General features: G+C 41.3%; 2 protein-coding genes and 1 long non-coding RNA gene across 5 annotated transcripts in view; all 3 read right to left on the bottom strand.

Moving 5' to 3' along the window:
* The window catches only part of pigs (pickled eggs), a 52954-nt gene that overhangs the window by 10950 nt on the left and 25414 nt on the right, over positions 1 to 16590 (bottom strand). For all 3 annotated transcript variants that reach the window (NM_001298020.1, NM_132103.3, NM_001258621.2), the window contains exon 3: positions 10961 to 11361. In NM_001298020.1, coding sequence (NP_001284949.1) covers positions 10961 to 11128 — 168 coding nt within the window. In that variant the 5' untranslated portion in view covers positions 11129 to 11361. The remainder of the gene's footprint in view (positions 1 to 10960; positions 11362 to 16590) is intronic.
* Positions 4518 to 4943, bottom strand: lncRNA:CR44817 (long non-coding RNA:CR44817). The gene has a single exon (NR_123813.1). It is a non-coding gene; the product is annotated as a long non-coding RNA:CR44817 (long non-coding RNA).
* Positions 5897 to 8107, bottom strand: CG14443 (uncharacterized protein; the record flags this gene model as incomplete). Its single annotated transcript, NM_132102.2, has 1 exon — positions 5897 to 8107. One exon carries the CDS (start codon positions 8105 to 8107, stop codon positions 5897 to 5899), a length of 2211 nt encoding a protein of 736 aa, NP_572330.2.

Raw genomic sequence — 16590 nt, 5'->3', positions numbered from 1 at the left:
ATTCCCCTCCCCACCCCCCTGGGAATAGAACTTTGAGTGCGAAAGAGATGGAAAGTGGGTCGACCTGTACCGTCCACCGCCTACCGCCCACGACACTCAATCTGGCCACGCCCCCTTCATATTGCAAATACGTGACGGTGATGCGGTGCAAGAACGAGAAGAAGAAGACAGCTAGGAGACAGAAGACTAACTACAGTGAACCTTCCATTTAACAACCATGGACTATTATTAATTAATTAAATTAATTAACCGTTGAGTGCATTGTATAATACATTCTGTTCCTCTACACCTTTTGCTCGCCCCCTATAGTGGTTTCACTTAACGCGACTTTGAAATGGGGAAGTTCGTTCAAGTTATGGATGTTCGACTGTAAATGGTGTGTGCGAAAAAAAAAGAGAGGGCGTTATTACAGGTACGTAACGTCACGTAATTAGCTTAGATTTTTCTCTATTTTTCGCTGTGCTTTTGCCTGTGCACAAAATGTATGTCAATATGGCGTTAATAACATTACATGACTACTACTTAAAGCTATTGCAACAAAAAAAAAAAGAAATAAACTGCAACAACAGAAATAAACTCTGTCGCATTATTTGTACCGTAACATTCGACGACGTAAGCGACGGCAGAGCAACGCAGCCAGTGCGAAAAGCATTTTTTGCTTCCGCAAAAGGCAAATTAAATAAAACAAAATTAAAGCGCACAAAAAAGCAGCAGCAGCAGCAGCAGCAGCCAAATAATAAATAAAATGACATCGCAAAAAATTCAGTTGAAAAAAAAAACAGTGGAGCCAATAAGGCACTAAACTCTTAAAAAATCATCGAATGTTGTGCATTAATTTGTATCAATCAAAGATCAGCGATGAATTATAACTTCAATTATATATATTTATATTTATATTGATATAATTACTGGGATGTTCAATTGGAATATTAGTAATATATATTTTTATACGGCTGGGTGGTATTTATAATACGATGCTCACTGTACCCCAAACAATAGTTGATTTTTTGTGCAATTACACAGACGCATTTGTGATTCCTTCGGAGTGCCAAAGTGCGGGGGAAGTTTGCTAAGCGGATTTGCCGCGCCGTTTCAACTGTTATTTTGTTATTTGCCAGTTTGTTATTAATATTTTGTATATATTTTTTTTCTTGATTTTGTCGCTGATTGCCGTCGATTGGCCCCACAAAAAAAAAAACAAAAAACACGCACACAATAAACCGCAAACTGGGAGCTCAATCAAAATCACAAAACTGTCCGCGACCCATTCAAAATCATATTTCAAACGCCGTTCCATCGGCGGCTTTGTTGTCTCTTTGGGTTCAAGGTTCTCTCATGGCGATGACTTCCTACCCACAATTCGTATATGGCTTATATGGCTTTGGCAATGATAGATCGAATCCATCGGATCGATCGATTCGCTTGCAAATGATTTCTGCACAACGGAGCGTACAGGTAAAACAGCTAACAGCTAACAATGATCGATCATCTATCGATCTCCTCACCGAGATTCAAACACTGACTCCAGCTCACCTGCTCGGTGGTCTTTTGATCTTGCTAACGGTATTTCCATAATGCCCATAGAAGGCGTTCTTTTCTACCTTTTTTGTTTCGTTTTTTTTTTTTTTTTTTTTTTGCTTTACTGGGCCCAAAGTTTATTGCTCTGTGTGTTTGTGTGGGAAAAACTTTAAGTGACCCTGACGATTGGCAATTTCGATAGAGCTATGCAGAATCGATGAGATCACTGAGAATTGGCGATTTCCGATTACGATTGCAAGAAGCATATCAAAATAAAAAAAAAACCAAATTTAAAGCTTCGACTTCCGCTTGACTTGAAGCCAAATGGTACTGTTAACTGGAAATGACAGTAATGGATATTTAATAGCAACAAGTGTGTGCTCTCGAAATTTGAGTAGCTTCAATCCAATTAACCGAATAACTGCGGGTATTGTTTGCCTTTTTGCAACCATATGTTAAGACAATCGTGTATTAGTTTTCACCGATTTCACAGGAAAAAAATATTTCCTCAGGCTTCTGAATAGCACACAATAACATATCTTTCGCAGTGCCTTTGTTTTTAATTACAGCAAAATGTACACGGCCGTCTTTTAATTGGTTTTAATTATTTGTGAAATTTTAAAAATCATAAAACTAAGCAAAAACAAACGTTAATAACTTGTTATTTCGTTGTGAATATATATATATATTTTTTTTGGTCAGTCCAATTACCCCAAGTTTGGCTAAATATCTTCAAAATTAGCTGAGAGATTTCCTTAAATGGACCCCAAAACGATCGGGTTGTTAATGGCCAAGTTAAATTAGGGTAATTCTTAATAAGGTCAGTTAATGCTTCTGAATGAAATGAAAAATGTATTTACGATTCTAGGGTTCAGAGACATTGGAAGAAACGAAACGAAACGAAATGGGGCAACAACACAGCTAACTAGATGGGCATTTGGATACGGCGAAAACTGGCAGAATTCGATGCCAAAACTCCCCTGAACAGAAAACAAAGAAAAAACTAAACCAAACCGAACTGGTTTACGTTGCTGTTGCCGGTCAAAGCCAAAACGAATTTTGAATGTGGGTGAAGTTGTTAAAAATGTGGCAAACGCAATCGAGGTTAGCCAGAGCTATGGCTATAGCTCTATAGCGAGAACCAACCCCCCTCCGGACCCACCCACAATGATCTCTGTACCCACTTGGCGCATATTTAGTTATAAACTTGAATTTAGACTCTGGCCAAATTAGTGCCGATCCATGTGCGAGTCGAGCGCCAGTGCCACCAAAGTGAGAGCGCGACTGACAAAATACGGCACTGGTTAGTTGCAAACATAACTAAAGATACAGGTACAGATACAGATACAGATACAGATACAGATGGATTTACTGATGGATATACCAAGATACAGAAATAGAAACAGAAAACCGACTCTGACTCAGAACAAGCCGCAAATGTCGAGATCTGTTTGTCGCGCTTGTCCAATTTGTCCGATTCGGTGTGTTTCCTGTTTCGAATTGCCAAAATCCAAAAAGAGAGAAAAAGCATTACGTGTTTTAACTACCCAATGTGACTTCGATGACCAAACACTTTAATGCTGATCTAATCTTGCAGGATATCGCAATTATTTAAAGCTGTGAAAAAAATGTAACCATTATCATAATGGGATAAATAATGATTCTCTCTCTAAAAAGCATAGGTTTTTGAAATGGTTTAGAAATAATTCTTTTGTAATCTTCCTTCAGGACCTTCCTTCCATATATGATAATACGTTTTCTAGTCGGTTTACCAAAAATGGAGTGTTGGCCATTGGGAAATCTCTCCTCGAATGGCTCACGAATGTGGCGCTTCCGTTTTGCCAGAGATCCTTATCGCCATTTGGCAATGAGTGAGTCATCCCGGTTACCGCATTGACCGGCTCATTTTCTCCAATGGATCACGGATTACGGATCACGAAAGCGCCTTTTAACGTATACAGAGATCATCACGGACGAATTATGGTGCGTGCTGGGGATAGAAATGGGTATGGAGGAGATTGGGTACGGTGGATTGGGGATTGGGGATCCGAGGGGAGGATCGGATGGCACGCGGATCGTGCAAATTGCCTGACCATGCCGGTCTATTTGGCTATTTGTCCACTTTCGTAGGGGGCAGCAGCATTTGTTGTGTGTGTGTGTGTAAATACGGAACATATGTAAATATTAATTTTATTAAGCAAACGTGACTGCAAGATCTCGGTGCGACTTCGGGGTTTTAGGCTATTGGAGTTTTAAGGCTTTTGGTCTTGGCACATCGACGTCGCCGACACGACAACGATTTGTGTTTGCTTTTCATATTTGGCTTTTCAATTCACAATATTTGTGTTTCAGTTTTGGTTTTTTATTTTCTTTTCTGTTTTTTTGGCACTGACAGAAGTTGACAGTTGCCATCACTCACGCATCCCGTGCGTGGGAACCACCTAGAGTGTGGAAAGGCGGGTGGATGTGGGGGAGTGGGTGGTTTGTAAACTGCTTGCCGGCCTTGCCTTTGAAGTGCAGATCCGCCGGATACAAAACAAGTGGATGGCATACGTGACAGCTTATCGTTATCGTTGCAACGGATTGTTCGTCTTCTTTGTGGTCAGGTAAAACGCATAAAATGTGGCCAGATCAAGTGAAGATGTTAAGAAGTTATAAAACAAATGAACAGTTACCACAAAGACCACGTAGTTAGTGTAATTCAAAGGTCACGTGTCGTATACTTAACATTAAATGGATATATCATTTCTTTTCACCATTATTCTAGATCGGTATAGATGTATAGATTATAGCCAATTATAACGTGCCGTTTCATTACGACTCCCATTTCTAGAAACAATTTTGCGCAATTTTAAATTTCCGCAATGACTCAGCGAAATCGATCAATTGTTTGAATCGATTGCCTTTTTCGGACTCCATCCCAGCAACTCCGCCCCCTCAGCGCTGACCTTTGCGGTTCTAAATTTGGAAACACTGCAGTTACGATCGTGAGTGATTTTATTGTGGCTTGTGCTGGTCACGCTTTTCTGCCATCCCTAGAATGGTCATTTGCAGTTTGGGGGAAACGCAACGCAACTCAAATCAACAGGCAACTGCAAACTGCAAACTGCAAACTGTATAACTGCTGCACTCACACTCCTCGAAAGATCTCAAATTAGTCAGCGACACTCCATAAATCAGGCACACTCATAGCAACCGAAGGAAAACAATCGAGTGGTCCGACTGACTCCAGGTCCCCAGGTACCATGTCCCCATGTCCAGTTCCACTTGGGGCAGCTGCCAATGTCTCGGGGGTCCAAGCGATTAGCATACAATTTGTGGTAGGCGGGGCGTAGTGTGGTGGGGTTAACACTCGCGGCCATAAATATTAATCGCTAGGGGTCTCTTTTGGCTTGCAGTCTCCGGGAGTTCGAAGTTAAAAGAGTTAAGAGTTTCGGACTGCCAGTTGGTTCCCGTCTGGCAGTTGTCGGTACAAATTGCACCGTTAATAAAGTCAAAATCGGATTAGACACGGTCCACCGCCCTCTTGTTTTTTTTTTTGTTTTTTTTTTCTGTCTGAACAAAACTCAGCTGCAAGCCGAGCCACCTGTGATATCTGTTGTAGATATAGCCGCGATACACACAACCCCTTCACACCCCAATCGGGCAAACGGAAAACAGCCCAGGCGATCGATTGGCCAGAAATTTGATCTCGCTTGGGACCGAAATCAAATGGCCAACACAATAAATTCACCTCTAATGAATTTTGATTCATTTCCATTTGCTTTTGGCGCAAACAACTAAATAACTCTATGGCAATCAATGGGCCAAAAAGTAGGGGGGTTTGCTGGCTGACTGGCTGTATAGAAAATATTGACCCATATATGTCAGAATTTGAACGGTAGGCGAACCAGCGAATTGGTGACAGAAGCCCAAATGATTCGATATGGATCGAGATCTAGGCGGATTTTCACAATTTATAACGATAGAAAACGTATTAAGTTTGAATATCCTATGACGGTTCTTAAAACTTTAAGGTACGCATAAATACATAAATGGCACATGTAAATATCATAAGGGATTTAGTATGAACTGAAACCGTATTTGAATATTGATGCGCCTGCCATGCATTTTACTTAGCTGCACTTCACTTGCATAACATCACGTCTTCTGAGCTCTGGATGCACAACTTTCTTTGCGGACGTGCCATCCATGCCTCCCATTCGTCATTACCCCATTTTTTAGTCCCCCCCCCCCTCCCAAAAAAAAAAAAACCATTTCAACTGGCCTAGTTAAATCAATAAACATTTAAAGGGTTAAATCCATTATACATTAACAATTTAAGTTAGTTAAGCCATCAAAATGTTTGCCAATAACATATATATCCGCTATATCGACCCTAATGCATGCGATTGTAGCGTTGCGGACGATGGCGCCTTCGTTGACGGGGACCAAACATCTTTTCTTCAGCGAGCTGAAGAAGATGCGGTCCAATTTCTTGTTTACAGATCTTAAGAAAATCGACCACTTCCGTCACGAGCTTGTAGTTTGCCATGGTAAAGAAGCTGATGACCTCGCAGTTACGGTTATACGACAGGCATCCCGTTCTGCTCATGCGTTGAACATACTTATCAATGTTGTCCGGGAAATCATAATTGATCACATAACGAATGCCTGGCACATCCAAGCAGTTCGATGTCATTTGCGTGGCCACAATGATATTGTAGGCGCCAGTGCCAAAATCATGGATTATTCCTTGATTTTCTTGGGCAGTGCGTCCACCATGGATGCCCTCGCAGGGTACACAATTCCGGATCAAATCCACCAGTTCTTCCACGACCTTTTGGCGCTTCACATAGATCACCACCTTACCGGGAATATCGCTTGTATCGTAAATAGCAGTCAGCTCCTTCATAAGGCGTTCTACTTTCGATAGCCCATTGACTACCTCCACCCGCTGGCGGATGTTTTGTAATCGCACGCCTATATTGTTTATTTCACCCACGCGAATTGCGGTGTATTGGCCCAAAAACTTGTTGGCCATCCGTTTCAGATTAGATGACCACGACGTGCTGCTGACGATCAATTGGGCATGCGGACGTAGACGGCATAGTAGTCGGCAAATGTTACCCTCTAAGCCCACATCAATCATGCGATCAATATTGTCCAGAACCAAATATGTGCAGCGTTCCAGTTCTACAACATGTTTTTTGTTATCAATCATTTGAAGCAGGCGACCAGCAGAGGCCACCAGCAGATCGCATTCGGCATGACCTTGCCATTGACTGTTGCCCAAGAGGCAATGCGTCCTAAGCTCGAGAGGATTTGTATAGTACAATACCTCTCTTTGGACCATGACAGCAGCCTCACGGCAGTCCACCAATATCAAGACAATCGGTCCTTTCTTGTGCTGCATTAATCCGCGCTGATTGTGCATCTTCATTATGCCCGGCAATAGATAGCCCAATGTTTTACCCGTACCCTTTCCAGAAATCATCACAATATTTTTGCCCTCCTTGGCAATCGACCATGTTTGTGCCTGAATGGGCGTGGGCCCATCATAGCCTTGATCCTCCAGTTGCTGTAATATGGTTGCATTGAATCCGCTGCGCTCGAAACTCAGCACAGGCTCCGGAAGGTTTCGCATATTCCAGCTGGTCAAGGTGATATTGTGGCGTTTCCGATAATTAGCGGCATTATTATACACCTCATCCATCGGCTGCTTCCAGGTATTGTAATTACTAGGGCGGCTTGGGTTTTTGGATTGGTCCTGATAACACAAAGTATTCCGATGGGGACTGCGGCTTCTGGTGAAGGAGCGGCTAACCAAAATCTTTTGAATGGAGCTGCAACTCATGCTCCTCGATTGACTCTTCTTCCAGGGAGTGCGCATTCCGACCCTCCACGAATTGCGGCCGCGATTGGACGGACTTTTGGGTTCTGGACTCCCGTACGTCAGATCATTTTGGGTCTTCGAAGGACAAAAGCGCTTTTGCGGTAGACTGCTGCTCCTGCTTCTTGATTCTTTATTTTCACGAGAGGTTTTCACGGCCTTGAAAGAATTTGGCGATTGCCAAGTTTCATGAATGCGAAAAACAGCGCTTCGCATGCGTGGCCTCTCTCCCGTATCGCTACCGTGAGAACTTGATCCCGTAGTGGAATCCGAATCGGATGACGAGCCGGAATTGGAATCGGATGAACTCGATTCGGATCCGGAAGAATGAGCAGACTCAGAACTGGACCGCAAATGGGATTTTCCTCTAAACTTGCCATTACCCATGCTCCTGCTTTTCGACCGGGATTCGCGCGTAGACTTGGAAAATCCGCCAGCAGAATGCGGACCACTGAAACTCTCGCTCCTGATTTTGAAATTTGGTTTCTGTCCCTCAATTCCGTGTTGTATTGTGAAAAGCCTTTTCGTAACGAATTTGGAGGACAAGACAGAGCTTGAGGATTTTAAAGATCTGGACTGACCGCTTATGTCCGAAGCGCTGGAGCCCCAAATCGAAGACTTCGTACCCTTAAGGAACGGCTTTTTCTGAACCTTTTCTGCATCGGTTTCGTTGTCTTTCCAGTTTCCAATCACCAGTTTCTTAGCTTTCTCACACATTTTCTGCAGCACTTATTTGCGTTTGTTCACTTCCAATTTTTGCCAAGGCAATAAAAAAATCTCCTTACGAACACAGCGAAATGCCACGTGTTATGAAAAAAGTTGACAACTCTAAGCTTTGGTGTTGGTTAATTTTCAGTGTGTCCTCCTCTTAGTGTTGGTAAATTTAAATACATTTAAATTTAATGAAATAAAAAATTCCCATATGTGTTTGTTATTGTTCTTAATAAAATGTAATGTTATAAAATGTAATTTCTTATTAAGGGGCATGAACTGAGGTTTGAGTCCGTATTAATCTGGAAGATTAATAATTTAAGTGGACTTTTTATGGTCTTCAATATGCTTAATTTCCCGAGTGCAGACTGTTCCAGTTCCGGACTGAGATACGGATACGGGTTTGTACTCCGCTGGCGGAAGTTCAGAGCGCTCTTACTCAATCGAAAGACCCACATTGGGTGGGTTATCTGCCGTATAATTGGCGAGTGTGAGTGTCTGAATGTTTGGTCAATTAAAAGCATTCGCTGGCTTTTTTATCAAATTCAATTAGCCGACGACGAAAGCAAAACAAAATCCAAAAAAAAAAAAACCAAAAACGCCGCAACAAAGTTGCTCAATGCGGAATTCAGAGGAGGGTTTTACCATCTCTCTAAATAAAAATCATAAAACTAAAAAACAAAAAATGAATAAATAATATAAAGTACACATGCATGCATATGCGAGGAGTTCTAACTATAGAAAATCCGTATAATTAACTAGATAAATTGGCAAGCAATTGGCTGTACAGCTCGTTAAGGCTAATGATCGTCGGACAGCTAACGATCTCCTTTGGCTAATTGGCCAACAGTACGGAACACCCCTCCGCGACCCGGTTTTCAGACCACCCTTCATTTAATGTGGCCATCAAGTCGTAATTACGCTCGTTGTTGAAACGATGAAGACATCAAATTGCATTGCATCGCCTTTAGAATTGCTGGCCATTCAAAGAGATTTGTTTTGGTTTAAGATCCCAATCAGTCCGGAGTTTCAATTAAAGTTCCATTAACGCTTCGCGACACACACAATTATCAAAAAATTATATTTATGCTTATGACATTTCCGGCAGCTCCCCAGTTACCCAGCCCCTCCACACTTTCCACCAGTGCAAAATTTATGCTCCCCTGTCTGAGTCATTTCATTTATTTCGAGACAGCGCAGACAGAAGATCAAAGCGACTTCATGATTATGCTGCACGCATATCCATCACCATATCGAGCTCGAGCACTCGCCTCGGGGTGGAGTTGTCTATGGATCCATGGATGCACTCGAGGATTGGGGGGGGGGGGGCATGTGTGTGCAGGTGCTGGTGCAGGTGAGGCTGTGGCTGTGCCTGTCGCTGCTGCTGCTGGGATCGCTGTGTGTGGCTATAGTGGTTGGGGTAGTGGCTAATCGGCACTAAGCGTACAAAAACACGTGACCAGTTACCAAGTTGGTGGATTACTTATAAAAATAGTTAGTCTCAAGCTAAAATCGATGAAAAATGCTCCACAAAATGTGCCATATAAAGTTTTAAAGTTTTTTTTTTTTTAAATATCCTTATTTACTGCCATTTAAGGTCACTCTATACAGTATTACTAAACCATAACGACATTGCCCAACACTAACTTACTTTATTTAATTTGTGCGCCGACAACACATTTCTATGCAACTAATGTTGCACTGGGCATAAATTCTCGGCTATGTTCCCCGAAGAAAATCCACACACACACATCACTGGGAAGAAACGAGAGGAGATCCACGCAGCAGGAGACCCCCCAAAGGGGGCAAGGCGATCTCGTTGGCGATACGAATCCGTAAAGCAGCAGCAAAAAACAACAAGACACACAAAAAAAAAAAAGCAAACCAAAACCAAAACAACAACAAAGCGGCCAAGTAGGAAAAGAGAAAAAATAACTGCAACAACGGGGCAAGAGCAGAAGTAAAGACAAATTGTCTACGGGTTGAGGTCTTGCTATTGGCCTCCAGCGTGACGATGTCGGGTGCTACTGGCGCCACTCAGCGCCAGCCAAACAGAGAAGAGGGCCAAAAAGGCAGGGGCCAGGGAGTTGTGGTTATGGCATGTGCCACCCAAACCAAACCAAGCCAAACCGAAAAAAAAACTGAAAACAGACTACAAAAAAATACAAAAAAAAAAAAATAATAATAAAAAAAAACAAAGGCAAGCAAATAGTATAACTGATCCAAGAGAAGATCGTATATATATGCATTTGATGCAACATATAAAAGTTTATAACAATATCGGTCAGAGTCTTGGACTTGGTCATTCATGGTAGTACAAACGATTAGATCCTATTAGTTGTTTTTTTTTAACTCCTAATAGGTGAGGATTATTATTTACTTTACTCCCCTTATATCCCCTTTCCAAGCAAGAAAGTTGCCTTTATAGATTTGCTTTTAATTTGTTAGTTTCACAGCTAAGTGGGGGTGTCCTTACGTTGAATTGGGTAACTAACTAGAAGGGAATCCCTTTGTATTCACCCATTTATTATACCTGTCCCGTTGTGGCTCATTTCAGTACTTCATTTAAATTATGCGCTTTTCACAAATGCTTTCGGTTGAGCAACTAAGCCGGCTCAATGAACCCCCGGATGACCTGGTTTCTTCCTTCAACGGTTTTCCTGCCGTAGTGCCGTTGGCCACGTAAGTTGCCTTTTAGCCAGCCATAAAAGATGAAATGGAAATCTGTCGAGCTCTTGCCACTTGCAGAGTATCGACTGTGTGTCGAGGATGTGAGTGTGTATGATGGCCATTGGATGGATTGGATGGATAGATGGATAGATGGAAATGGAATGGGTACGAGTATGAAGTTCGGCTTACCTTGCACAATGCTACTCCCGTGTCCAAACGATCCATAAAGTTATCGGCATTGATGCTCAGCTCTGGATAGAGTGTGCTTAGCCACTCGGCCAAATCCTCCCTCATGGCCTCCAGATATTCCTCACTGGATTTAAATGGCCTATATGGCCGCGCCTCTAACATGGCCATTGTGTCGGTGTATTTTCAATCCTTATAAAATTCTATTCACAGCTTCTTAGCCTTTGCCTTAGTTTTCGATTTCGATTTCGATTTTATGATTTTTGTTTATATATGTATTGTATTTATATTTTTGTGGTTAGTTAGACCTTAGCAAAGATTGGTCGTCGTGTTTTCGTTGCGCTTTTGGCTGCAGTGCATCGCGTCTGGTTCGGATTAGCGTTTCGGTTCGGTTCGATATTGAGCTGAAAGAAAAAAGATATAAACATAAAATATTTGGTAAGATAGTTTTGTTATTTTATATGTTTGTTGCGGAAATGCAAGAATTTCCTCAACTCCTCGTCTGAAAATTCCGTTGATTGATGATATGTAATCAGATTGCCAGCGAGTGGATAATAAATTTTAAAAAAATTGTTGCACCAAAACGGCGTAAATTTATGATTGTGCCACTGCAGCTGACATAATTATGGTACTGAAAACCGCAGCGGCAGCGGCAAACCACCGTCGCCGCTGGCAAAACAGCAACTGCAAAAGTTATACAAATAAAATCAATAAATAAAACATAAAAGTCGGTGACTTGAAAAAGGCCCAGACAAACCAGCGGCAACCACTGGAAAAATAAAACAAAGTTGCTATTGGGGCGCCGGGTTAATAGCATCTCACACCCAAGTTCCCCCCCCCCCCATTTTTTTTTTTTTTTTTTTTTTTGCTTTTGCCCGCAGCTCATTAACAGCAGCGACTAATTGGCGGTAAGCCCAATTGAACTGTGAACTTCGGCCAGAAAGGAGATTAATGCCGAAGTTGTTCGCCAAGTGCCAACTGCCATTCAAGGCCAGTCATAAAAGTTATGGCTTATCAGTAGCGTTTATCGAATTATCGTTGCATAAGGATGCCGCAACAGGATTCGACCTTGGGCCATCAGAACAGGTTGCACTTATGGCAAACCGCCCCTCATTAATCCTCAATCGCCAATGGAATTCGACTTTAGCTGAAGTGCCCCGCAGGACAAAGGAACTTTGCGAACTATAAATATGTACATACATATGTATATTGCAAAATGCCTTTCATATTAATAAGACTAACAGAGATCGTTATACAGTTTATTGTTAATACTTTATACTTAACTTAAAACAAAATTCTAATTGAATAGCAGAACCACACCGCAGACACACCTGTTCGATTAGTTATAAATTACAATAATTGGGCCAAGGTGCTGCTGGGTCAGGTCGAAATTTTGTATCTTGTATCTTGTAGGTGCGATCCAATCGATCGATAATCATTAAAACGCCATGGGTGAAAGAGTGGGAACAAAGCGGAAAGAAATCGAATCCCATTCGCACTGGCATTCCGCTGTTTGGTTTTTTGGTTTTTTTTTGGATTTTTGGTTTTTAGAGATCGCTGTGTGTATTTTAAATGTTTTGTGTATTTAATTCGGCTGGCTATTGGATCCGTTGGTACCCGTTGCTGTATTAAGTGCTTGCGCAACTGCCTCATTCCCGATGAGGCTGGTCTTAATTAAGGCGCACCGATTTGGCCACTTACGTGTTTTCTCAAAGTGATCAGGCGGATTCGGTATCGGATTGCGATTGCTATTCGAATTCGGATTCGTATTCGCATTCGCATTTGTTTTTGCATTCGGTACGAGTACAATAAAGCACCCATATGTGTTGGCTAATTTGCTGACCATTGATGTACCCCAAAAAAATCAACCTCCGGGGGTCTTTGGTTTTTGCCTAAATCCGCATCTCATCCCCCGGATTTCACTTTCGCACTTGCGAAAATCTTTTTGCCTAGATCGATCAATCTATTCACATGCCACGCCCCCCTGCTGTTGACCCAAGTCGAAGAATAACCAAAAAAAATGAAACCCTGAAGAAAAACAAAAAAAAAATAAAAATAACACAAAAAGTCGCAAACTTTCGAGACAAACATATATGCAAATGCTCGCTGGCCTTTTGTTCAAATGATTAGCGGTATTTTTGAAAGTGAATTTAATTAAAAAATCCGCATCCAAACACAGCGAAATGTATAAACAGCACACACATTTTGCATAGTATAGGATAGGATGCGTCGTTGGCATCGATTCGCATATAAGGTCTGTCCCATTCCATTCCAATCCAAGCCAATGCGATCCAATCTCCACCCATCGCCAAGTCCGGTAATTGAATGCGCCTCTACAGTTTTTTGTTTTTTCTTTTCTTATTGTTTTTTTTTCGTTTTGTTTTTTGACCATTGCCGATTTCCACATTCGAAACTGTCATCACAACTCCCCCGCATTTCCCAACGTTTTCTACATTGTTTTTTTTTCCAATGCTTCTCCATTCGGTGAGGCGCGAAACTTGTCCCTTATCTGACCAAAAGTTCCCAGACTTGATGGCAATTGAATTGATGGTTTCCCATATACGTTTATGTGGTATATTCCTTATCAGATATTGCTGCAATTGTTCAATATGACCTTGTCTATCGGAAGAAAACAACTTCTATCTCGAAGGGTTTAACTAATCAAGCGAGGGGTACAAATATAAACTTCTTATCTTTATCATTTTCTAATTAAGGCATATAAAAGTGTATTTATGATATATGATTTTAAAATAAGAATATGAATTTCTTAATTTCTTTAATTTTTTTTTGATTCAGTTTGCTGTTTCATTATCTTTAGTTCTTCAAACTAAGAGCTCAGCAACAAGTGAACTAATGAAGCCCCCAATCCCCCAAAATACTATTTTGTACTTCTCCATCGCTTTTTCCCCAATTTTGACAATGGCAAAGTGTGAATTGCCGGATGACAAGTAAAAGTGATCGAGAGTGTGAAGCGATAACAGCAGCAGCAGGCCCATAAAGTTTTGGCTTAAACAACAGTGGGCATGGAAAATATGGTTATAAAAGTAACGAATTCAATCGTTTTCTTGTTGCTGCTCTTGTTGCCTTTTTCAATTAACAATTACAAAAGTGGCAAAGGAGATAGAGTTGGGTCATGTGTTAGAGTTTCACAATGCTGAAATTCGGAGGGGCGGCGGTGGATGGTGGTGTCATATCGATAGACGATGGACCCAATAGGTTAGTTATACCAAATACTTGGGGCACTTCAACTGCGAGTGAAACAAGACATTAAGTATCCGTTGCATATCCGAGCAACAGCTCGGCAGCTTTTGCTTGTTTATGTACAAAGTATCAACTTGATTGAAGCGATCGAAAATGATTAGGTAAATAATATGATAATGATAATGTTTTGGTTCAGCTCTAGTTATAGCAATATAGATTGATAGCAAGCTTTTCTTTGAGTGTATTCACAAGAGAGTTCTCCTCCACATATTTTCTTTTCATGCCACCCAAACGTTCAATGACACTTGACGCGACAATTGAAACGATTTCATTGCAGGCCCACAACATTCAATTGGAGTGCAGTTCACACTCCCACCAAGCAGCTCCATTTCCATTTCCAATTTCAATACCAATACCAGTACCAGTACCAATTCCACTACCATCTCCATCTCCGAACACTCTCGAAATCATCCGAACTTGATGCACTCGCATCTGTCAGAAATTTCAGTGTCGAATGTGGACCATGGAGCATGGAGCGTGGACCGTGGACCATGGACCATGATTTTGACAGTGCTCGTTTATATGGAATGGATGCAACTCCGTCTGCGTTGAGTGCTCCCCATTCAGCAACACACATTTGAAATCTCGTTCAAGTGCAAAAGTTATTTTCACAAGTTATTATCTATCCATTTTCAGCCATTGAGCCAACAACAATGGTAACACAGCAACACTCGACTCTGGAGTTCGAGTACAACACCCCCTCCCCCCCCCCAACTCCCAACACTCCATCTCCCTCTTTTGCATATGCACCCATATGTACCATGCCCATATGAATGTTTGGCTCCTTTTGTGGCCATTCCCTTTTGGCTCCTTTTGTCTGTTGATGCATTGTCATCATCATCATCCACCCATCGGCGCAGCCACTGCATTCCATCCCATGCATATGTATGCAGCATATATATGTATATATTCATCTAGATATATTTCCATTATCAGCCATAAATGTCAGCCACTATCCCCTGTTCCACCTCATTTTCCGCATTTTCCCCGCTCATTTGGTTAAATGCACTTGCCGGAGTTTCCTTTTTGACGCTTTGTCTCCGCTTCGTTTTGTCATTTACGGCTAAATCAATAGACGCCAGACAAAAGGAGAGCCGGCGCCTTCATTTTTTTTTGTAGTTAAGAATCAAAAAGTATAGTGAGCGAAAAAGAAAATCAAAAAATTCTGTCATAGAGTGGCTTGCATGTGCACCACAGTGGTTTGCATCTTAAAAAAAATAGAGACCATATTAGCTTAGATTTCCTCCAAACATATCTGCATAGTTTGAACCGGCGGCGTTGCTGAATTAATTATATTATAATTAATAGGTACAAATAACGAAAACTAAGCTACAGCGAGTTGATTTATCGCATGCCATCTAAATTTTACATTTTTATCGTGAAACAACACGATACGGACTTAAAAAATTGCATATTTCATGGGAATCGAACATGGAGGAGCTTCGATATGTTATTAATTTGGTGATTTTTAGACAGATGTAAGCATTAATTTATATTTTATACGTTATATATGCACATTTAAATTATTCGTTGCAAAATTGAATATTAATTTCTTGAGTTTTGAGCGTAGATTTCCAATGGCAACACTTTGGGACTCCTATTTTTAAATCAAATGGAACCTTGATCGTTGTATTGATATGATCTCATATTTCTAACAATCCAGAAGCACTGTACAATTTTCATGTTCATACTTGTACTTGTATATTAGTCATTTGGTGTTGGACACTGACGGTGATGTCGCCTGACGATTTTATTGGAGTACGGTGGAGTGGGTGGCGTGTGTGGGAGGACGACGACCTTGGACTAGCTGCTGAGCACTACAAAGATGGCGTGGGAAGGGGGGGGGGTTGTGTACTGCGAGAGTGGGAGGATACCAACGAACGGGCAAGGAAATCCACTGGCAGCGGGCCAAAACTAAAGTTCACCAAACTGACTCACCCAAAGCAAATAATCGAGCTCCGCAACAAGAACAACATCGCATTATATATGGAAGTACAAAGAGAAGCGGTTTTTTTTAAAGTTTTTCTTTTTTTTTTTTGTTTCGTCTGGCCTTAAGTAGATCAAACTTCCACTCACACACATGTTAACCTTCTAAAGCCGCTGTATCATTTAAAAGGGCAAAGAAAACACAAAACACAAAAACCAAAGAACTGCAAATCAGCGGCAGCAAGAACAACAACAAATAAAAATAAACTTGTCGCTCAATGGCCGCTTTTTGTAGAAATGTCGCAGAAACTTAATTTACAATTTATTTTGCCTCCGTCTGTGTAAGCAAAAAAAAAGAACAGAGAGAGAGAATAAAAAAAAAAACACAAAAAAACAAACAAACAAAGACAAAGCTGCGACAAGTTAAGAATTCGAAACAAGAAACG

This window comes from Drosophila melanogaster, chromosome X (genome assembly GCF_000001215.4).
Source record: "Drosophila melanogaster chromosome X".
NCBI lineage: Eukaryota > Metazoa > Arthropoda > Insecta > Diptera > Drosophilidae > Drosophila > Drosophila melanogaster.
Note: the sequence above shows the minus strand (reverse complement) of the source record. Positions and strands in the feature narration are given on the sequence as shown.